Source organism: Cheilinus undulatus, linkage group 2, assembly GCF_018320785.1.
Source record: "Cheilinus undulatus linkage group 2, ASM1832078v1, whole genome shotgun sequence".
NCBI lineage: Eukaryota > Metazoa > Chordata > Actinopteri > Labriformes > Labridae > Cheilinus > Cheilinus undulatus.
Genome location: NC_054866.1, coordinates 44,096,246 through 44,119,388, shown reverse-complemented (window position 1 = coordinate 44,119,388; position 23,143 = coordinate 44,096,246). Strand labels below are relative to the sequence as shown.

The 23,143-nt window shown below is 37.9% G+C and overlaps 1 protein-coding gene across 4 annotated transcripts in view; it reads left to right on the top strand.

The window, feature by feature from the left end:
• The window catches only part of LOC121519818 (rho GTPase-activating protein 42), a 154,282-nt gene extending 131,260 nt beyond the window's left edge, over positions 1-23,022 (top strand). Inside the window, exons 11-25 of one of the 4 annotated variants that reach the window (XM_041802824.1) lie at positions 1,455-1,511; positions 4,854-4,932; positions 5,256-5,295; positions 5,572-5,634; positions 5,825-5,899; positions 9,080-9,164; positions 9,341-9,399; positions 10,426-10,531; positions 10,751-10,910; positions 11,901-12,051; positions 12,348-12,737; positions 13,083-13,239; positions 15,894-15,956; positions 16,048-16,127; positions 18,207-23,022. In XM_041802824.1, coding sequence (XP_041658758.1) covers positions 1,455-1,511; positions 4,854-4,932; positions 5,256-5,295; positions 5,572-5,634; positions 5,825-5,899; positions 9,080-9,164; positions 9,341-9,399; positions 10,426-10,531; positions 10,751-10,910; positions 11,901-12,051; positions 12,348-12,737; positions 13,083-13,239; positions 15,894-15,956; positions 16,048-16,127; positions 18,207-18,295 — 1,654 coding nt within the window. In that variant the 3' untranslated portion in view covers positions 18,296-23,022. Of the gene's footprint in view, positions 1-1,454; positions 1,512-4,853; positions 4,933-5,255; positions 5,296-5,571; positions 5,635-5,824; positions 5,900-9,079; positions 9,165-9,340; positions 9,400-10,425; positions 10,532-10,750; positions 10,911-11,900; positions 12,052-12,335; positions 12,738-13,082; positions 13,240-15,893; positions 15,957-16,047; positions 16,128-18,206 lie in introns of all 4 variants that reach the window. The other 3 variants (XM_041802815.1, XM_041802841.1, XM_041802833.1) reach the window with 3 other exon arrangements.
• The last annotated feature ends 121 nt before the right edge of the window (positions 23,023-23,143 follow it).

Genomic DNA, 23,143 nt, shown 5'->3' with positions numbered 1-23,143 from the left:
AATGCATGTGAGTTGGATCAGTAGCATTGGCGCTAGCATCCTGGCTAACTGTTACTTTATTAGAGCTGAAAAGTTTGTGAAACTATTACTGGGTTCTGATGTTGGAATTATTTTTAGTGCAACTTTTTAACTATTTTTCAACACATTGTCTTTCAATTTTTGCCTCTTTTAACCATTTTGCCAGTGCTTTGTTAATTCTAGTCACTTCATACCAATATTCACTGATTTTTTCCTTATGCCACTTTGCCACTGTTTTGCCACTCTATGTACATTTTTGCTACTGTTTTTGTCTATTTGTCGCAACTTTCCCATTGTTGACATTGTTTTGCTACTTTTAACCCATTTTTGCAGCTTTTAACCCCCTTTTGCTGCATTTTGTCCATCTTTGCAATTTTTTTTATGCTTTTTGTCAATTTTTACCACTTTTAATCCACTTTTGCTGCATTTCATAGTTTTTTACCGATTGGTGCTGTTTTTCCTCCATTTTTTGCTTCTTTTAGCATATGTTTGATACTAAGTTTTGCTTGTTTGAACCCATTTTTGCAGCTTTTAAGCCATTTTTGCCAATATTTTACCAGTTCTTACCCATTTTTGACACTTTTCCCTCAACTTTTGGCCTTTTTTCACAATTACTATTTTTTTCTGCTTTATTTTCTGGCATCCTGGCATTTGTGTGCATTATGGCCTAGCTTTACTTTCCAAATATTTTAGCCCATCCACATAGTTACCAGTAAATGGGTATTTTTTTCTTTTCTTTTTTTTTTTTTTAAGTAAAGGGTTTTACATTTTTAAAAAATGGTTGTATTTGTACTTAAGCATAAATGAAAGATTTGTTTTTGTTTATTTTAACAGGAGTGGTCAGGTTAAAAATGAACATGGTTATCACAGTTTAACTGTACAATGGACCATGATTTTGCTGACCTCCATGGGCCCCAATTCGGCTGGGCTCCAGAAAGCTCTCTCCTTTATCCGCCTTTGTGGTTGGCCTTGCATTCTGATGTTCGGTTTGGACTTTAGCAGATCACTTTGACCATGTCTGCATGCCTAAATGTTTGAATGGCTGATTAGTTATTTGTCTTGATAGCAGTTGATCAAATGTACCTAATAAAGAGACTGGTAAGCGTAAGGCACATTCAATGATTAACCTAAAGGTTAATTTTAGAGCCTTAATTTTAAGAGTAATGAAGCACACCTGGGACGTTTAATTCTCATGCATTTTAAGTTTTATCTAGACCAGTTAATCCAGATTATTATTGTGCTACTGAGAGCTATTTAGGTTGTATCTTCTAAGACTCTCTGTTTACCAGTTTTGGATGTTTTCAGCTCTGTTTGTGTCCTGCATGCTCCTCCAGTCCTCTCCCTCCTCAGCTCTTGTTTGTTGAATGTCCACAGCATCAACATTGACTCTTTTTTTGAACCCATACCGTCTTCTCTCTGTGTTCATGTTGATGTAGAAATGACATCTATCGTGGAACTCTTTTCAGACCACTTCAGTTTTTCTGTAAAGTCCGGTATGTGAACTGACCAGTGCTGCCCTTTCAGAGCAGTTGCATGTGCTGCATGTGTGCTGCTAATCGTCTCATTCACTCAGTCTCAAATCCAAACCTTCTAATAATATACTGTCGCCTTCTTACCACCTCTCAGAATCAGACGTCTTGTGGTTAATATGGCTACAGGACACAAATACAGTCTTAAATTATTCATACTTGTCTGCATCTACCCAAGTAATGCACTGATTAATGTTCTGAGAATCACTTAATCTTTATGTCTGGAAGTTTGAAGCCCTTCAGCTGTGTGGGAACATTTATAGCTGATTTGCAGTTAATGTAGCTCTGGGGAATAGATGAAGGTATTCCACAAAGATCAAACCCCTTCACGTTGGCTTTTTGCTGATTAACAGTGGCTGAAATGATTAAGGTCTACTTTATGAGTGCTTGATGGGAGCTTATAATTGTGATGTGTATTTCAGATTATAGAGTCAGCTCATCACGGTGCATTATCGTTGCACAGGGCCAGCTCTGCTCACCCTCGCTGAGCATTGCAGAGCTTGGACAATAACTGCAGTTTATTTGCAGAACAACTCATTTATCATAAACAGCGAGACCCCAAGGTGCTTGTTCTAACCGCAAGGACAATGAGGGTCCAGCTCCAGTCAGCTTGAAGCTCTTGCATTCATCCTCATTATAATAAACATTATGTGGTTTCATATAAAGCCCAGCTCAAATCAGCCAACCATCCCAGCATTTTAAAGGGTGGGTTCATACCAATCACTGTGGGTTATTCAGCCATGCAAATACATTGATTTATTGACCAGATTTTGAGATAAAAATCTCTGAAAAGTCTGCTTTCAAAAGTGATATGACTATTGTTGGTGCATATTTTTTAACTAATTCAATGTAAGAATAAGAAGCAGAGTTTAACCCCCCCCATAATAAACGAAATAATAAAATACCGTATGATATAGAATATGATATGAAACATTACAATAGGTTATAATGTGATGTGATACAATACAATACAATACAATACAATACATTATGAAACAACACCATACAAATTGATACCATACTGTACCATACCATATGATACAATATCATGCCACACAACGCAATATGATAACATACAGAGCGATACAATGCGATAAATAGATGATACAATATGATAAAACCACTACATAATGCCAAGTACTATGAAACTGTTAGAAAACGACAGGATAGGATTGGACAGTAAGGAAAAGGTATGATACAGTAAGATACGATACTATGTAATGCTTAAGAGTAGAGTATAATAAGATACCTTGAATTTACCTCATGATAATTAGTGTCTGTTTATATAATGCTATCAATATGATGCTATTTGAAATGATGACATGTAATGCAAATATAAAGGAAATGAAACAATATAATACGATGCAATGCTATATAAAACTGTAATATAGTATGACAGGATAGTAAACCATACCACACTATTCTATATTATACCATGTAAGCAGTACCATACAATACCATTCCATACTATACTGTACCATACCATACTATGCCATGCTATACCATACCACATAATGCAATGCAATACGATACAGTACAATACCACGTAATGCCAACAATTTTATAAAATAGATAACTATCCCATACTATACCTTTTCCATGTAATGCAATAGAATATGGCACAATTACATTCCATAGCACATCATACCATACCAAATAGTACCACACCATACTATGACATACTAAACCATACCATGTAATACAGTGCATTGCCTTACAGTACGATATAATACAATGTGGTCAGTGCAATGCAGTGTGTGATATGACACCATGTAATGCAAAACAATAAGTTAGGAAACTATACCATATTATGCCATACCATACCATGTAATACTATAGGATACAATACAATACTATTCCCTACTATATCATACCATACCATATTATGCCATACTATACCATACTATGTACTGCAATGGAATACAATACCATACCATACCTCACTATGTCATACCAATTAATGCAATGCAATACCATATGGTAACATTTAATGCAATAGGATAGGATAGGATATCATACCATTCCATACTATGCCCTACTATACCATACCATGTAACACAATACAATGTGATTGGATAGGATACCAAACCATTCCATACTGCGCCCTACCATACTATGCACTGTAATGGGATACCATACCATAACTAATTATGCCAAACAGTACCATACTATATACTGCAATGGGATCTGATATGACGCGACACAACTTGATAAGATTTGATGCAACATGAAAGGATATGATACGGTACCATATGATACAAGATAATACATGTTTTATATTGTAATGTATATTGCAATCTGGAAAAATACAGAAACATATTCCAAATAAAAACAGAAACTTTATATAAGCATGCCCTTTACATTGGAGTCAAGAAATTCTAATTCAAATTACTCTAGATCAGCTGTTTCAAATAAAAGTAAAAAATTAAAGAGTACATTGATTTGACAAGACAGGTGTTTGGTAAATAATTACTCCATTAAAAATGTGATTTTTAGTGATTTAAAACCAGAAAGTTTGTAATATTTGGTGGTTATTTTTTGGTGTCTTGTTATCAGAACATATGGTTATCAGCTTATCTTTAAGAGTATACTGTATTATAGTTAAAATTTCATTTTGAAACAGTGCTTATAGGGGTAACTTTTATTTTGTCTGTTATGTTTTCAATACTGTGAGCACGAGAGAAACTCCATCCACCTCTGCTAGTTGGGTGAAGACCTCCATGGTAAAGACGAAAAGAATATCTGGTCAAATGAAGCCAAGAAGCATGGCAAGATATCCCAGCAAGTTTAAGTGTTTGATTAGGTCTTCATCTTGTGAAGCACAATTTTTGCTAGTTGACATTACTCCATGCTAGTACTAACTATCACCACTGGGTGGGCTTTATGTATGCCACTAGTGTTATCACATGGTGTTTTCACGAGGGTATAAAAGTACAGAAGCAGCGCTGTGTATGAGCTGCAGATAAGTCAGACAGTCTTTATGCTATAAAACACGCAGTGAGGTGAGATATGAGACACAATATCTGCTGTGCTGTACCACACAGATGAGATGAAGGTGTATGCATGCTGGGTGAAGAGAAACCGAATCACTGTAATATTAAATCACATGTAACATTTAATTGGGAGTGGAATGTGAGGCACCGAGCCAACTGAGGGCACAGTTTGGAGTCAAGCATTTGCACATGAGCTATTTTAGTCACACTAGTCCTTTTATAGTGGTTTAAGCCAGTGTAAACATGGCCTGTCCAGGGGCCCCTAAGGCAATGAGATCAGACTGAGACCAGCTTTTCTCTGAAATCTTTCCAGGCATGGCGTTATGACACTGCAGGCGCTGTCAGAGTCCAACAGAAGACTGTGGCTGGAGGCCATGGATGGCAAGGAGCCGGTGAGGAACTCTGCCTGTTTGTCTTTGAAATATTCTATTTTCTCTGTTGGCTGCTGTTTGGCCAGGATGTTTTTAAGTTGCCCATTTGACAAGGAAATAAAACTAAAGCGGAATTTTTGACCACTGGCACCCTCTTCTGGTTGGTTTGGGTCAAGTCTCCCATGAAACTATGACCTCACCGCCCGCTTGTGCTAATAATAGGACAGTTGCTTTAAGCAAATGAACTCTAGGGAATAACTGTGGAACATATTTTCTTCTTTATGAGACTTAGACTTCAGCCAACAGTTTTCATAACTTCTATGTATTCTTTAAACTTCGTCCAGATTTACAACCTACCAGCCATACTGAGCAAAAAGGAAGAAAGTAAGTGAATCTGTTCATCTTTATACATACATTCAACAATGGTGGAATTTGAATAAAATCTCCAACAAGCATGCTGTTACTTGAAGCTATCTCTGTTCATTAAGACAATTACTTGACATCCACCCACTCAGCTGACATAGCAGAGCCTTCCAGCACAAGGGTTGTATCTTATTAGCCAGAGCACAAGCATAGGGGAATGCTTATTATTCCTGCATGATGCGTAGTTAACCCTGATGGTAATTGACATGTCAACTTTATTCTCCTGTTGTATTACAGCATTTCTTAATGAGGCGGGCTTTAACTTTGTAAGGAAATGCATTGACCTGGTGGAGATGAGAGGTGAGGCTTTTAAATCACTCAGCTTTCATTTGTCGAATCACTCGAGTTCAGCCTGGCTGTATTAAAGATCAACAATGGGCCTCATTCATTAGTCGGCATGGAAACATGTTGTATTGACATCAGTCTTAAATAAATGGAAAATCTTTATGCTTTGTTTTGTTTCTCTCATTAACTTTTCACTCACGCGCAGGCATCAATACAATGGGACTGTACAGGATTGGAGGGGTCAACTCCAAAGTACAGAAGCTGATGACTACAGTGTTTTGTAAGTAGTCTTTAAATTCACAGAATGTAAGCTCATCAGCCAGAAGGGATCTCACTCAAAACAGTAACAAAATATAACAAGCAGAGATGCACTGTTCAGCTACACTCAGCTCTGCTGCTTACTTATTTAAATCAGAATCCTGTTCAGTAGAGAAATGAAATCAATCATTGTTTGTATAGCGCCAATTCATAATCATAGTTCTCTCAAGGCGCTTTAAAAAGAGTACTGTCTAGATCGTACTCTTTGATGTATTATGATAAAGACCTAGCACTCACAGAGGCGAGGAAAACCTTCCCTTTTACAGGCAATTACTGCCAATGCCATGCTGGGGTTGGATAGGGGTAGAGGGTGGGGGAGGAGCAGGGGGAGTGAGTCAGGGAAGCAGAAGGAGGGACAACAGAGACAACAAAACAACAAATGAAAAATTTATGGCTGTCATTGCCGTATAATTATCTTCCATTTTGCAGAATATGGCTATAACATCAATAGTGCTGGTGCCTGTATATGAAGAATTAGCAATAGCAAGCATAACTCAAAGAAAGCAGAACACTGTAATATTAGCATTAGCAGTAGGGATGATAATGAAATAATGAAATGGAGAGGACTATCATTAATAATTAATTCAATACAACTATGCTAGTGATAATAGAAGTAAGGATGATGTTGAGAGATGAAGCAGTTGTAAAGAGAGAGAAGCTCAGTGTGCCGTTACCCCTGGCAGTCTAAGCCTATAGCAGCATAACTAACAAATGGCTGATCCAGGCTTAAACTAGCCCTAACTATTAAGCTTTATCAGAGATAAAAGTTTTAAGCCTTCTTTTAAAGGAAGAGAGAGTTTCTGCCTCTAGATCCCTGACAGATGTGTGATGCCAAAGGAGAGGGGCCGGATAACTGAAGTTTTCATGTCCCATTCTACTAAATTCTATTCTAGATGTTACTGAGCACCAGTGCAGAGAAGCTAAGACAATAGTAATATGATCTCTTTTCCTAGCTCTAGTCAGTACACATGCTGCAGCATTTTAAAAATTGTACTCCATAAGCTGTATTTACTAAAATGTCAAACACAGTTTTTGTTTAATGGATGAATTTTAGTCACTAAGGAGGAAACCTGAGGTTACAGGTATGTGGGCAGCCTGTGGCTCCTTTCTCAAATGTCATTCCCTGCTCTCTTATCCCTCTTTCTGAATCAGTCCTTCCCTGTAAATAAAGGCATAAAAAGCCCAAAAGTAACATTTGAAAAACGTTGTCTCCCTGGTTCACACTGAGAGCTACTTGCAAAATCTTTTGGAATTGTTCACAGCACTAACCAGGAAGGGCACTTTTAACGTCGTTACAGGAAATTCATTGGTGATGGAGGCATGCATTATGGGCTGAGCTTGGCCTATGGCAGGGAATAATTGTGGTATGTCACAAGTAAGCAGCACAGAACTTGACTGAGATGCAGCAACAGAACTGCAGCTTCCTGTAAAAGTTCATGCTTAAGCTACCCATACGTCAGAAGACTTTGAAAAGATTTGGGAAAGACTCTTTGAAAACTATCAGCTCACACCTGCTCACATCTAAAGACAAGTTTTTAGAGTTTTTAGTCGCAGCCTAGTCTCAGACTGAGATTTTACAAAGACTGTGAATCTTCCAGGGTCACTATTTACAAGACTACAACTAGATTCTTTTAGCAATTTTTTCCCACCATGCAATTTTTTTCAAAGTCGTGATATGTTGGACAATTCACATCAAACAGGCTGGGCTAATCTGCCCACAGCTCCACGAGCCGCTCCTTTTTCTGGACGGTCCATATTGGTCGGGACCTTCAACGTTTCACTGCTGGTGTTTCTTGTTCGTCAATGCCACTCTGCCGCTTTTGTGGTTGTTTTGACCGTCAGGTTTTCTGTTTCCGGTTTTGTCAGAGCTCATCTGTTGGTTGTTGATAGTGTTATGTCACTGTGACTTGCAATCATATCAAACACGTTCAATATGATTGCAAGTCCAAGACTTAGAAAAGACTGATATTAAACAGTGCAGATTACCACCTTAAACTTAACAATAGAGATGACAGGAGCATGCCATGACTCCAGTAGGACTCCTAAAATTTACTAAAGACTTGCAGTTTTTAGTCTGTGACTATGAAAATCTTTTGGTGTAAGCCCGGCATTACCTAGATAGCACTGTCTCACTTGAAATCCAGTGTTCTTAAAGCAACATGTGTCTGCCACAATTATTTTGACGTAGCAGCCACCATGATAGGACATGGCAGCAATAAATTCTTCATTGATGGATTTGCAACATTAGCCTTTACCCCAAATGTACTGCTTTTCTGCTGCCTTACTAATGAGTCAGTAAAGCCTATAGCTGTGTTTATGAATGACACATCCTCAACCCAACACAACTTTATTTTTATAGCACCTGAAAGGGTTCACGCAGAACAAACTGACAGAAAATAATACTTACAATAGCCCAAAAAAGGCAGTTAAATAACTCAAAATAAGATGATAAATAAAATGAATAAAATTTGTGCCATAAAAGACACTACAATACCAAAAATCAATTAAAAAAGGATAAATAAAATTATTTAAGCTAAGAAAAAACTGAGATAAAAACAATGGTAAAATAAAGGCTAAAACAGGTCATGTGGCTTTTAAATTATCCATTATTAAAATGTTGATTTTAAAGAAGTTGTAGTGTAGTTTTCTTTTGAAAACATTCAGAGAACGTAGATATTTTGTAATCTTTAAATGCCTGAATAATCTGTTCTTTTGTTCTTATTGCTCTCACAGCTCAGAGTAATTAATAGTTTGTTTCTTATGTTCATATTCATGTTGAATCTAGAGATTTAGCAGAGATATTCTGGCCTTACAGTGAGGAAAGAGGTCCTCCTTGTGGTGTGACTGTGTAACAGCCACGTGGCCTCATATTGCTTTGTCATCAGCTTATTAGATGACCAGAGGTAACCCTGTTTGCTTTCATCACAAACATCTGATCAGGAAATGTCTGAATGATGTATTTAAGCTTAATGATCATCTCTGTGAGCTACTCTTATGCATATGTATTTATTCAAGAGTCTATTTACACAAGATGGGAGTTATTAGATTTAATCCCTCCTGGCAGGTCACATCAGGTCGTTTTTCCAGGCCGTTTACAGCCTACTCATTGTGGTGATATAAAAACAAAATGTGTTTCCAATAGCATCCAAGGCACCAGTGCATATGGACCTGGATCCAGAGACGTGGGACAACAAAACCATCACCAGCGGTCTGAAGAATTACCTCAGGTCAGCTTGCCCCCTTCAGCTGTATGTCTTTAGCCGTCAAGAATCATCATTACCCCCATTATGCCTCTTAGAAACCTCTCTGCTGTTAGTCATGCATTCAGCGCTGCCTGTGACTCAGATTTGAAAGAGCTGTGTCACTCAGGAAACAAATGACAACTGCTCTCTCTATTCACCAGGTGTCTCTCTGAGCCTCTAATGACCTTCAAGCTCCACAAAGACTTCATCATGGCTGTCAGTAAGTTCAGAAAAGTTTCACCCATCTTTTTATATACTTTTTACAGCTTACTTTTATCACTGTACATGACAGATGGAGCCTTCATTGGGCAGAGTGTGGATGAATGAAATGTACACCAATAATAGTGTACATTTCCACGACAGAAAATGTTTTAATAAAGGATGTCAGTGATTTCATAATGTTGGATTATGGGAATTCTATATTTTTAATTTCTTTTTAATCAAAATGAGCAGCTTACAGTTGTAGTGATAGGATTTAGATGCATGCACATGAAAATATAGCTTAAGAATATGGGGAACCAAATGAGCAAAAATAGGTCTTGATAAGGTTTCCATCTCAGACATTGCCAATGTAGCGGGAAAGACAGTAATTTCCATATTTGGCATTATATGCCTTCCTTTTTACCCTCTAGATCAGAGGTTCTTATCAGGCTAGTCAGGACTTAAATGTGTGTTTCAAAGCTGTTTTCAGTCAGATGGGAATGAAGGAAAATTGTGTCAAAAGTCTTTTGTTTGCAAAGATCACAAGCTGACATTCATCCATGGACTTTTATTCTGTTTTCTGGAGATCTTATTTATTTATTCATCTAATTATCTTTGGATACCAAGCTGGTTTACCCATGATAATGTGTTAGTTTCTACACTACTAATATGTACATGTTATCAAAGAAAGCAGTAATGTAAATTCATGTGCATTTACCTTATTTGGTTTTTAGTTTCATAATATTAAATGGAAATATTTTTAAAATGTTTTTTATGCACATTTGACACAGGACCTTACAGTACAGGGAACTAATGAGCAAAGATTGACCCTTGATTCAGTCTCAAAAGGTGCTAACATGCCACATGCAGCACAAAGCTTGCATTTCATATCTAAATGAGTAGTTAATCAGGTTTAATCTCTCTTTTTTTTATTTCTGAACATCTGGAAACTTTGCTAGAAGTCAGTGATTTGCATCTTGGCATTTGATGTTCTTTTTTTTTAATTACCCTCCTGATCATTTTCCATCCACTTTCTCCTCCTCAGAGTCAGATGATCAGAACTACAGAGTGTGTGCAGTCCATGCTTTGGTCCATAAGTTGCCTGAAAAGAACAAGGAAATGCTGGAGCTCCTAATAAAACACCTCGTCACGTACGTGTTGCCGTAATGAATCAGTTACACAGCAGCCTTTGAAAGGAGATAAAAAAATCTCTGTGACCGATTAAATTGTGCTCGCAGTTCAAGGAGATGTTAACACATTTGCAGGTGTCTTTAAAACCATCAGTTTCTGGTCAAGAACACCGTTAAGAGTTTATTTTATGGGTGCAACATTAGAGTAGCACGTGTAACTTCTGTGTTCTCTACCTGCAGAGTTTCCACACAAAGCCAGTCCAACATGATGACCGTGTCCAACCTGGGGGTCATCTTTGGGCCCACTCTGATGCGCTCACAGGAGGAAACTGTGGCTGCCATGATGAACATCAAGTTCCAAAACATTGTGGTTGAAATACTCATCGAGAACTTCAACAAGGTGGGCATTCAGAAAGTGTTCAGATCCCCTTCACTTTTTTCAGATTTGTTTGATTGCAGCTAATGCTACAATAAAACATATTTTTATTCTGATGAATCTACACTCAGTGCCCCATCATGACAAAATTTAAAAAAACAGAATTTTAGAAGTTTGTGCAAATTTATGAAGAATAAATTGAAATATCGCATTGACATAAGTATTCAGACCCATTGCAACAACACGTGAAATTTTGCCCAGGTTCCTCCCATTTTTTCCAAGAGCACAGTGGCCTCAGTAAATCTCAAGTGGAATAAGTTTTTTCACATCCAGGACTCTCCCAAGAGCTGGCCACTCATCCAAACTGAGTAATTGAGGGAGAAGGGCCCTAGTAAGAGAGGTGACCAAGAACCTGATGGTCACTCTGACTGAGCTCCAGATATCCTGTGTGGAGATGGGACAAAGGTCCAGAAGGACAACCATCACTGCAGCCCTACAATGATGTGGGCTTTATGGCAGAGTGGCTAGACAGAAGCCTCTCCTCATTGTAAAGCAAATGAAAGCTGCTTGGAGTTTGCATAAACTCCAAATGAAAGCCAAGCTAATAGTTATGTCAATTAGATATTTCATGGTTTGTTTTTTTTGTTTGTTTTTTTGTTGGAAAAAAAGCAAAGATTTGTAATCTCCTGTTTCACTGTTTCATTAGGGGGTACTGAGTGTAGATTATTAAGAGAAAAATGAATTAAAACTATTATGGCATCAGGCTGAGAAACATACAGTTTTTCTCTCTAGAAACTCCCAGAAAGCTCAGTGGATAAGTACAAAGATTATCAATGGCGGGGGATCAAACCCTTGACCTTCCTATTGAGAGACCAATAACTCTACCACTAAGCCATAGCCACTCCTGTCTTTCCAGCCAGCTGACAAACTTTAAATACCAACCAGTCTTAATCTATGAGGGGTAAACAGATTGTGTTTGTGTTGAGTAGTCATTATGTCTCTCTGGACTTTCAGATCTTTCACCAGCCTCCTGATCCAAACGTACCCCTTCCCCAACCTCAGAGCCGGCCTGGCTCTCGAAGGAGCCGGGCCATCTGTCTGTCAACGGGGCCCAGGAAGCCTCGCAGCCTCTACACGCCAACACTGTGCCTTGCAGATGCAGAAAGTGAGTACCATAGCAGTGAGGTACCGCAGTGGGTCATCACACCACAATTTTCTAGACCTGTCGGCGGTCTCTAATATCCAACACAACAAGCGTAAACACAGACTCATTAAATTTACAAAACATTTACCTAAATTTAGCCTTCTTTTCATGTGTTTTATAATTGAATACCAGAATAGCTTGCAGATAATAATAATCTTCAAAAATAGGGATATTTTTCTTAGCCAGAAATTACCCAGAATGTCACTCAGCAGGTTTTAATGAGGGCTTTGTATGCCTCTTCTCTGGTCCCTGCATAGGTGACACTTTCAGCAGCAGTCCAGGCAGCACCCCCATGGGCAGCATGGAGTCTTTGTCCTCCCACTCCTCTGAGCAGAACAGCTCCTCCAAAACAGCTTCCTCCGCTCAGGTCAAGGACAAGTCGCTCCTGGACCTCCGCCGAACGCCATCACAGCTCTCAAATGGCCCCAGGAGCACCGTATGTGTCAGCAGCCCTGAGTCCAGCTCCAGGGAGGATGCAGGGCGTACAGATGGAGAGTCAGAGGATGCTCTCAGCCTGTCCTCTCTGAGTACGGCACCCAGGCTGTCTCCTGCCCCAAAAAAAGCCCCCCACTGTCGCACTGACCTCAGGCCAGCATTGCTGAACCGCTCAGCTGCTCCCTCTCTGAAATCCCTGCATATATCTGAAGGTTAGATCATCATTAAGTCATGCCAGCTTACTCTTCTGTCATTAGTTTGTTGATTTAGTTGCAGAAATGAAGTGGAAATAAATGTCATAAAAATGCAATTTTCAGGACAGAATTCATAAACTGGGTGGTTTTATTATCATAACATATTCTTAAAGGATTCAACACTCTTAAGATGACAGCATCCCCTCGACTGAAGTATAATATAAACAGCAGTGGTAAAATATTATTTACACGTCTCATTTCTGGAGTCGCTTGGCACATAGGTTCAGCTGTGTGGGTAATAAACTTTACTATCTTTGTGTCGTTTACACAGACAGGAGTTGTTATATCTATGTCTCCCTCCAGGCCGCAGAAGCTGCTCTGGATCTGTCCACAATCTGTCAACACTGGAGCCCAAAGAGAGTTTAAAGCCTGCTGAGCACCCAGACCTTCCTCCAAAACAAGTGGTTCGCCGCAGGATGGACACCTCAGCCAGCAACGGATACCAAAGACCTGGCTCAGTGTAATGACTCCACTAGAGACAATATTTTCATTCTTTCACTATGGTTCTTCTAATGGTATTTGTTTATTCCTTCCATGTAATCTAAAGACATCTTAGCTGTTTTCACACATGCACTAATGAAAATTACAACAGAATTTCTGGAGTATACCCCTGAAAGCTTCTAAAATGTATTTTGAATACATGCACCTCAAAGCAGCTGACTATACTCATTGAATGGGAGGGGCACTCGTCTGCAAAGGCAGGACATGATGTCGAAAAAATAACATGGAACTTGTGGATAAAGCAACAGATGATGCTTGTAATCTTCGCCTTTAGATCCATGCGATGTGTAGTTTTACCAGCTTTGCTGTTGACCCATCATATAGCTTTGCTTACAATCTTCTGCTGCAGCTAACTGATGTCTGATCATTGAACAACAAAAATACAAAGGCTTAGTTAATAAGATGATATGATTAGTTGACCTTATAAAGCTGAAGTTGGCCATAACATGAGCTGTGATTGGGTAACTTTGAGTGACCTACTTCGCAAAGTCTGCTTTAAGGTGATGTTATACATGCTAATACATGGTGTTACAGACTCGTAATGTATGAGGTTATATACTCATCACTTTGCAGCAAACTTCACTAACATCATGTTGTCTTACCTTAAACCAAATTGATACATTCTTGTTGATCTTCTTTATGCTAAGCTGACTGTATAGTCTGCCACATAGCTCAATCCAAAGGAAAAACTTTGCTGTTTTTTTAGGTTTAAGGGAACATTGGATAAAATACTCTGCTTTCCCAGACTGTGAATCAGTCCCACAACCAGTGTGTCAGGGACTACAGCTTCTGTATATAGGCACCTGCTCTACCAACTGAGCCAAACCAGTGCCCACTAAAAAAGCTGTTGTAATATTATGTAAATTAGTCAGGCTAATAAATTGCAGAGGTTGCATAAAACTTATGTCATTAAACCATTTGACAGGACCCCTGAAAAGATTCAGCAAACAGGGCGTCCTTAAATGTAATTTTGCCATATTAATGCATGCGGCAAGTATTTGAAAATCTTCTTTCCCGCATTAAAACATTTCAGAATAGGCAGTCTGCATGCTTAAAATGCTAAATATGTAAGGTACTTTTTAAACATATGGTAGCTATTCTAGTAGATGAGATCGTATGTGGCAATCCCACAAAGCAAGTCTTACATTTTCACAATACAAACAAAAGAGAGGAAATGTATTATGAAACTGGCTACATTTAGCTTAACCAACAGTTAATAGAGTATGGAATTTTTTAAGTGTCAGTGTTTTGGTTTAAATGTAAGTAAGTATTTTTGCATAGCTAATATATATGTTTTAACAAGGTAATAATTGGCCTTCTTGCCCCCCCCCCCCATGAGCAGCCCTGGCCCATGGTGAATTTCCCTGAATATTTCTGCTGTTTTTGTACATCTGCTCAACCAAACTTCACAAAGAAATTATCCTAGGACTCTGGCAGCAAAAAGTGTGGACGAAAAATGTTTGCATTTATAACAGCAGCTCACAAAAAAAACATCTTGGAGAAGTTCAAGAGTTTTGTAAATATTTGAATGGGGTTAACCTTAATGCATCACTTCCCAAAATCAGTGCTTATAAACAAGTAGTGTCAAATTTAATGAACAATTGATAAATGTAAACAAATTCTGACAATGTTAATGGAAATCTTCCATAGAACATAACTGGCTGCTCAATGGGGAAAAGATTTTAATACAGCATGTTCTGCTTTTTGTTTTATGCCATCATAAATAAGTTTTTTTAAGCTGTAACCGTGGCTTTTAGGGGAAAAAAGTGGGTATTTTCTACATTTTCTGACATATTAAGTAAAAAAATGAATTATTATTCAGAAGCAGGAGCATCAGGTTTACATATAATTAAAATGAGCTGTGGTTGCTGTAAGTACAAGTAAATAAGGCTTAAGGACAATGGTTCAGCAACATTTCTTTTCCTCCCTCTCTCTGTCTCTCCCCTCTGAGTCATCCTCTCCTCCTTCGCCTGTGTATGAGCACCGAGCGCTCTCTCAGATCAGATGAGTATGTGTTAGTAGATTTATGTCTTTTCCTCTCTGGTGGGAGAGCTGGCTTTAATTGCGCTCAGCCTGCTCTGGGGTTGATGTGACCCAGCAGCAGTCTGCTGCAGTTCTCTCGGGACAAATAGATTGTTTGACTTGTCATGTCTGAGAGGCCTGTCACACGGTCTCACAAGTAGTTTCCTTGTATAGCACCGATTTGCCCCGGGCTTCGCTGTCCCCTTGTCTCTGAGGTTGTTGTGTGCGGGGTCAAGTGTAACCTGGTTATATAGTTTAACTCAATTCAGCGCCATACTGAAGCAAAGTCCGCCCTGACAAAGGAAACCTCCCATATTGTCATAACATATTTCAGCACGTTCTAAACAATGAGGAACGTTGGCAGGGCAAAGAGAAAGTGAACAGATTTGTTTTTGTCTGGAATGTTTCCTGAAGCAGTCCTGATGATTTATAGACGCTGAGAAGTCAAAATAGAAAGGGCTCCAGTATCTCACTCTGATTCTCTGATTTCTTAGCATGATGTCATTTACCAAAAATTTTGTTTGTCAGGAGTTTATCTTATCCATTAAATAACCAAGTGTAGTGAACTTTCAATTTCTCATATTGTTCCAGTGTTGCTGCCAGGGCGCTGCTTTTTGAAAATGCCTCTTCCAAGAAGTCTGCTCCAGTCGGAAGGTACCTCGTCCTACATCAGTTTCACCACATTAATCCAACCTTCACCTCCTTAAACCTGCCCTAATTCTGCCTGTTTTTATTTTCTTTACAGAGATGCCAAAGCAATGTACTCCTGTGAAGCAGAGCACAGCCATGAGCTCAGCTTCCCCCAGGGGGCGCACTTTTTAAACGGTGAGCACAGCCCAAACAACACATGCTTCATCGACAAGATACAATGGCTAGAGAAAGTTTACAGCCCACTGTTAAAACGACATGTTTGTGGTGCATCAAAATAAGACTAAGATAAATAGTTTCAGAACTCTTTTTATTAATGCTACCTGTAACATATAATTCTATTAAATAATAACCAAATCTTTTTGGAGGAATTAATCAGCCCTCCTAGTGTCCTGATATTTGGAACTTTCTGATGAACTAAAAGTGGATTAATATTTTGGCCAGATTAACATACTGTTGTCCAAATGTTTATTTTCTGTTAAATGTGCTGCATTTTTAGCCTTTAACATTTAGTCCAGTCCTGATCATTTACTGCAGCCAGCCCCAGGGTGGCAAGTGAGATATTTTTTTACATTTGGGGTTGTAGTATTTCCAAACACCAGGTTTAACACTGACATGCTGTGCTGTGACTGGTGGAAAAACATGTAGGAAACAAGCCTTTAATTCTGATTCTACGCATGGGAAAATTGCAACCTCAAAGTGTCCAAAACAGAAAATTGATGCAGAAAACAGAAGCTTTGATAAGGAATGAGCTGATGATGTTAATTCTGCGTCATATGTGCTAAAAATGGCTAACAGGTGGGTTTCTGTAAAATGGATCAAATATTTTCTCATTCCTGATCAAATTTTTAGAAAATACCCTAAATACCACAACATATTTTTTCCCTGCACATTTTCTCAAATGGGAAGTCATGGGAGGCCTGATGTGGCCCTTGGGCCGCCAGTGTGCCCTCTCTTCCCTGCATAAACACTCAGAATCTGTCAGGTTATCAGGGCATTTCCTGTGCACCGCCCTCTTCACAGGTTTCCATAAGGAGTCCTGACTCTGGTTGGGTCATCCCAAAGTTTTTTGTCTTCTGGTGAAGCCATTCTTGTGTAGATTTGGGTCACTGTCATTCTATAAGGTCGGGCTCCTCTTTATTTTGAGCCTTAAAGATGACATCCAAAGTTTTGTTGCCAAAATTGCCTGTTGTTTGAAACTATTCATAATTCCCTTTGCCTTAACTAAAACTCACATCCACATTTATACAACCAGATTATTATTTTTTATTAATTTCTTAAAGATCTTGGTTGACTTTCAATTAAATTGTAAATGGTTTAGGTACATTAAATCTGAAAAAAAACTTCTGAATGACAAGCTTGCCTCCTTTTTTTTTTTTTTTTAACAATCAAAAACGTGATATTTTGTCAGGGATTTTCAGACTTTTCAGAGCCACTTTACTTTGCTGCAGGAGTTCTCCCACCAGCACATTTTCCATCTTGCAAACCTGATTGGACATTTACAAAGAGCACACAGACAGCCTGGTGTGTACTGGCAACACATCGCACAGATCTGGCAAATTCCCAATGTTATGTGGAGGCATAAAACAATTTTGCTCTTAGCGTGACACCCCCATATGCATTGATTAAATCCAAACAGCTCTGGGCTTTTTTATTGCCTCTTGCCTTTCCATGCAGAGCTGACTTGGCCCTGAACCAGTGCAGGCAGGTCACTGTAACCTAGTGATGGAAGGCACCGGTGCCTGTTCCCTGTTAACACAGCCAGTAGAGCCGGCAGCCAAATGCAAAAACGTCAACAAACGCTCCCTCTGTACTTACCAGCAGGAAGACTTCTTTTATTACTCTCTACATTAACAGGCTATTTTTCTCGACATCAGTAATCAGCACATCTCTGCCAGATTGTTTTAGATGATTATTTTTAAAGCTTTTATTCTCAATGTTTGCTACATCTGAATAATGATTAATCATGTTGTTTATTATAGTTTATGCTGTATGTATGTAATTAAATGAAATGATCCTGCTTTCATGTCTGCTGAAATACTCCACAGGGACTGACTTGAACGCAGCCTGACCCGAGTCCTCCTCAATCTGCTATAAATGTTTATTTTCTCTGCCTAATAGCTTTTTTCCTCTTTCCTTTTTAAGCCTGGGAATAATGTAACCAAATACAGGCTTAGTGACTCTAATCAGGTTTTACTGGTTTAAGAGCCACCGTCTCTCCTCTCAGTATATTTTCTCTCTTTTTTGTCCCCTCAGTCTACCCCTCCGTTGAACCAGGCTGGCTCCAAGCAACATACGAGGGAAGAACAGGGTTAATCCCTGAGAATTATGTCGTCTTCCTCTAACACGCTGGTAAACGCTGCATCTTTTTCATGGTATCCATGGAAATATAATGCAATATAATGAGACTGATGTTGTATTTTTTTTTTTATCTTATTGCTGGTGACTGACTTTTCTGCATTATATGCAGATATCAAACAGGACAGTTGTTGCTCTGACAGTGCTAAAAGTCCAATAATTTACCTCTTAAACTGTAATGACTTTTTTTGTAAATGTTTGGGGAATCAGCCAAGATTCAGAGGGTCAGTACTGGGTTGCACCAGCTATGTGAAAGTTTAAACATAGTCTAGTTTAAGTAGACTTCAAACTTATGATGGCTTTACACTCTGCTAACATTTGAGGTGTTGCACCTGCAGAGATGGTTTTAACGTAGGCTTAAGTCACAACTTCAATCTTACATGCACTTCTTAGTGGGGAGAAAGTCTTGCAGAAATATGGTTGTCTAGGTGTGGTGTTTAAAAGGAAAGGTAACTTGGAGAATAAGGTGAAGAAAAGGTTTTAGCATCTTCTCTGGGATACATTTAGGGCTGATGATTTCCAGTCTATTGGTTTGTGCTCTCTTCAGAGCTAAATCTCACTGGTGGACAATCACAGAAAGAGAGTGAGAGAGAGAGCAGGGAAGTAAGAGCGCTCAGTGATCAAGTAGTGTATTGAGAGGGAGTGCCAGTGATTCCAAACAAAACTCTCATGCAGAGAAATTAGATGTTATTTTCATATTGTTTCACAGCAGTTAAACTCTAAATAACAAACACGTCAACACAAGCTGCTACAGTGTTGAAGCCGCTAACCTCTGCTACCTGATTTTTTCAGCACATGGAAAATATGTTTTATTAAATCCCTTGAGTCCCTGAATCAGTTGTCATTTCAGTACAACATGAGGTTAGAACATTTATAATACTACAAACCCTTATGTTTATATTTAGTTCATTTTTTTTTAGTTCAGCTGGTCGGGTATAAGGACCTACCACCACTTCCAACCCACTTTTTAAAAACTGTCAACCACTGAAATTTATTTTGTTGCAATTTTGAACCCAAAAAGAACAAAGAATAATTGAGCAAATAGATTGAACAAATGTGTTTAAAAGCACATGCATGCAAGAAGGACATGCATACATCTTATTTTACTCCATTTTCTCTAGACCACATGGAATTTTGGTCATTTTTTGAGTTTCCTGGTTATCTTGGGGAAACTAGCTTTGTTATCCAAAGAAAATGAGATAAATAAGAGAAATCTTTGGACAAGTACCAAAATATACTGGTCATCATAGGGCAACTTAAAAACTACATGTATGAATTTACTATATGTCCAGTTTGGGCTTCCGTATATAGACTTTTCAACCCTTTTTTTTCTGGCATACATTCACAACCCACTTGAAATGGTTTTGGGTCCTAACACCAGTTGAGAATCACTGATTTAGACTACCAACCATAGTACACATACAACACTGTCACTGATTAGGGAGATCTGCTGTTTTTATTTTAACTGCATTTTGACTGGTTTAAAAGTGGGTGCAATTTTAGTCAATCAGGTTTTTCTTTGACATATTGACATTGACCTATCCCAGGCTGTAATAATTCAACCCAAAAATATTTACTTTCCATGTAGTACATTGAAAATAATTAATTTTTCTGTTTATTTTATTTTGCTTTTTTAAATCAAAAAACATGGTGGCACCACGACAAACAAGTGGCATTCAAGGGGTTAAAATCTTTAAAAAAGTAATGAACATTTGACATCAACAATTAGGTCAGTTGTAGGAGAAAATGAGCTCGATGAAAGTATAATAACATTTTTATGTTTAATGTTTTTATAGCTGTCGTATGAAAGGAACATTTTTTTGCACTATACAGCTTGGGGTCAGTCTTTCACATTCCTTTTTACTCCATAAAAATCAATGCATATTGAAACTGAAAATAATTCATTTTTCTTTTTTTATTAAAAACATGGTGGTTTCATGGCAAAAATGGCATTCTAAGGTTGAAATCTTGAAAAATTAATACAATTTTGATATCAATAGTTAGATCAGTTGTAGGGAAAAAAATAGCTAAATGAAAGTAGAACAGAATATTAATGTATAATGTTTTCTATAGCTACTGTATGACAAGCGCATTTTTTGTGCTTAGCAGCTTGAATGTGCCTAATAAAACAATCTCTAGGGGTAATAAACTGAAATGCAAGAGCTGTTTTTAGGATGTAATGTGGATTCATTTTTCTTGATATGCACAATTTGGTAGTCAACGCCAAACTACGCACCAATTTTATGCTGTAAATAGAAAGCTAGAACCTCCTTGTTTTGACTTAGAGTTGTATTTTTAACTCACGAATTTGAAGTTTTGAAAGATGTAATGAAGTACAGTACTTCCCTCAAAATAGACTTAAGTAAATTACAGTAATTAGAGTAAATGTAATTAAATACTGTCAACCTCAGCCCTGTATTATCAACCTAATTGTTACTATCACAACATGCAGAGCTGACTTTTTTCAATTCATATTTTGATTTAACTTGAAGCAAATACTGCCACTTGCATACACAGAAAGGCTGCAGATTCAACCTACCTAACAGCACATGCTCTCTCTGTCATGCTGCATCACACAGGAAGGTGCATACACACAGACACACTCACTCCAACTGCTCTCTACAGTTTCTACACAGTGAAGAAATATTGTGGATTTTCAAAGTCCTACAGCCCAGCACTAACATTTTCTCCTTTATGAAAATCAAACAGACTTTTTTTTCTAAATTTTTATGATCATTTTCATTCTGTCTTCCTTGTGGAAAAAAAGGTTGTCACGGTACAATTTTAGTCATATTTTAGCCAATTAAAACTAATGTAGGGTTTAGTATGGGCGTTACAGCTTGCGCATAGCTGGTGCAATAGACCACAGAGGAAATAGATAAAAATGTAAAAGATGTACTGTAAATACATTCCCCTTATATTGCACTGATATTTAAAGTCACAGTATTACACCTCAGAGTCACAAAATAATCACAACCCATTTCACAAGATTTATTGTCAGAAATATATTACCTTTAAACTTCCTGTTATATCAACATAACATTTTTATAATGCAAATCTGTAGCTTCATAAACATGTATGAACTGTAATTGAACAAGCTGTGATTATAAATAAGGATAGAATCTATTTTATTAGAATCTAATAGAAAAGCATAATGGTTTGCACCTTATCTTTCATTGTTCATCCACTGAACCTGCTCACATCTGCAGTGCACTTTCTATTAGCTAGATGGTACTGTACTGTACATTAGGTCTTCTCTAGTTTCTAATCAAAATATTTACTTCCTGTAACTGACAGTGACTATAAATTATCACTTTGAATATACAGTGTATGTTGTATGAATATAAAAATGTGTTTTTATAAGGCCATGAATGCTGTTTATGAGGTGGAGCCTTCACCTTGAGTGCCTTTGATGGTACTAAACTCACTGGTACACTGGTGTACTGGTATCGCATGATATTATGTAAAAGATTTTATATAATATTTAGTTTTTTATTACTGTCACAACATTTCCAAAGCCAATCAAAAAAGTTAACTTTAGTGATACTATTTTAGAGAAAAAGATTAAAGAAAGAAGCTAATGAACAAGCCTTTTGATTTTTACTTATTACAAACTTAAAAAGTTATATCAAAGTGAAACTTTCCCTGCTGGAAGTAAATGTTATTTGGGAGGTGGTTTTAGATGTCGCACTTGCCAAGATCATGTTGTTCTTTCCCACTTACATTTTTTAAGTATGTGAGGTGGCCTTGAACATTGATGCTGGAATAATACTCCCTTACAGTCTGAATGTGCAGGGCTAATATCACGGAAATGATAGTCTGAATATGTAACATTTGGCATCCTTTATTTGTTTCCTTGCAATCAGTTACTGTGTCTTGACAGTGCAAAAACATGTCTATAAATAAACAGCGTGATTTATAAGACCTGTGCTCTGAATTCTTTGTAACAATGAAGTTAACTTTTGCTCATTGCAGTGAGAAATTCAAAACAGGTGGAGCTGTGGACGTGTTTTAAGTGTAAGTACAGTTGGACTGGTCTGGACTGGTTAGTTTCTATTACAGCATCATTAAATACATCTTCTTTCTTTTTTAACTAACCAGCTGAAAAGATTGTTAATTATATTAGCCCTAACTGACTGAGAAACAATCAGGGAGCAGTCATCTGATCATAGACTCAGAATTGCACCAGTTCCATCACTAAAAAGCCCACGGATTTTTCTCTGGGCTTTTGGTTTTGATAAAATATTTGTTTGGTGTGATAACATTTAATGTTTCTGACCAACTCTGTAGTCCTAGTGAGTCACTTGTTAGCTGTCTTTTTAAGACATGAACAGCTTCAAAGATCTCGTGTTGGAACATTTTAAGATGTACAGTGTCATGTACATCTAGTAGTGTGGTGCATTTAAGGAGGAAATTTTCTTCCTGTTTTCCTTCATTTTTGTCAGGGCTGTTGACATCAGTACATTAATTGCAATTAGATAAGATCCATAATTAGTGCATCACTTTTGAATTCCATCAGTTGCTTTATATTCCCTTGCAGCAAACTTTGGTTAAACCACTGCAGCTTCTCCCTGCAGCTACAGTGATGTCAACAACTCCCCCATTGCTTCTTAAAGTCTTGATTCATTTTTTTTTAAATCAGACAGCTCAGGGGACAAGTCAAATCCTTTTTCTTATGGACAGACGAGTAGTTTTGTTACCTTAACATGTTTCGACTGCTTATTCCTGCAGTCTTCCTCAGCAGAGTCTTATAAAGTTGTTGTGATGCGTCTTATCAGCTGATCTAATGCAGATGTGGTCCTCCTGTCTAGTCCTGTCAGGATGCCCAAACCTGC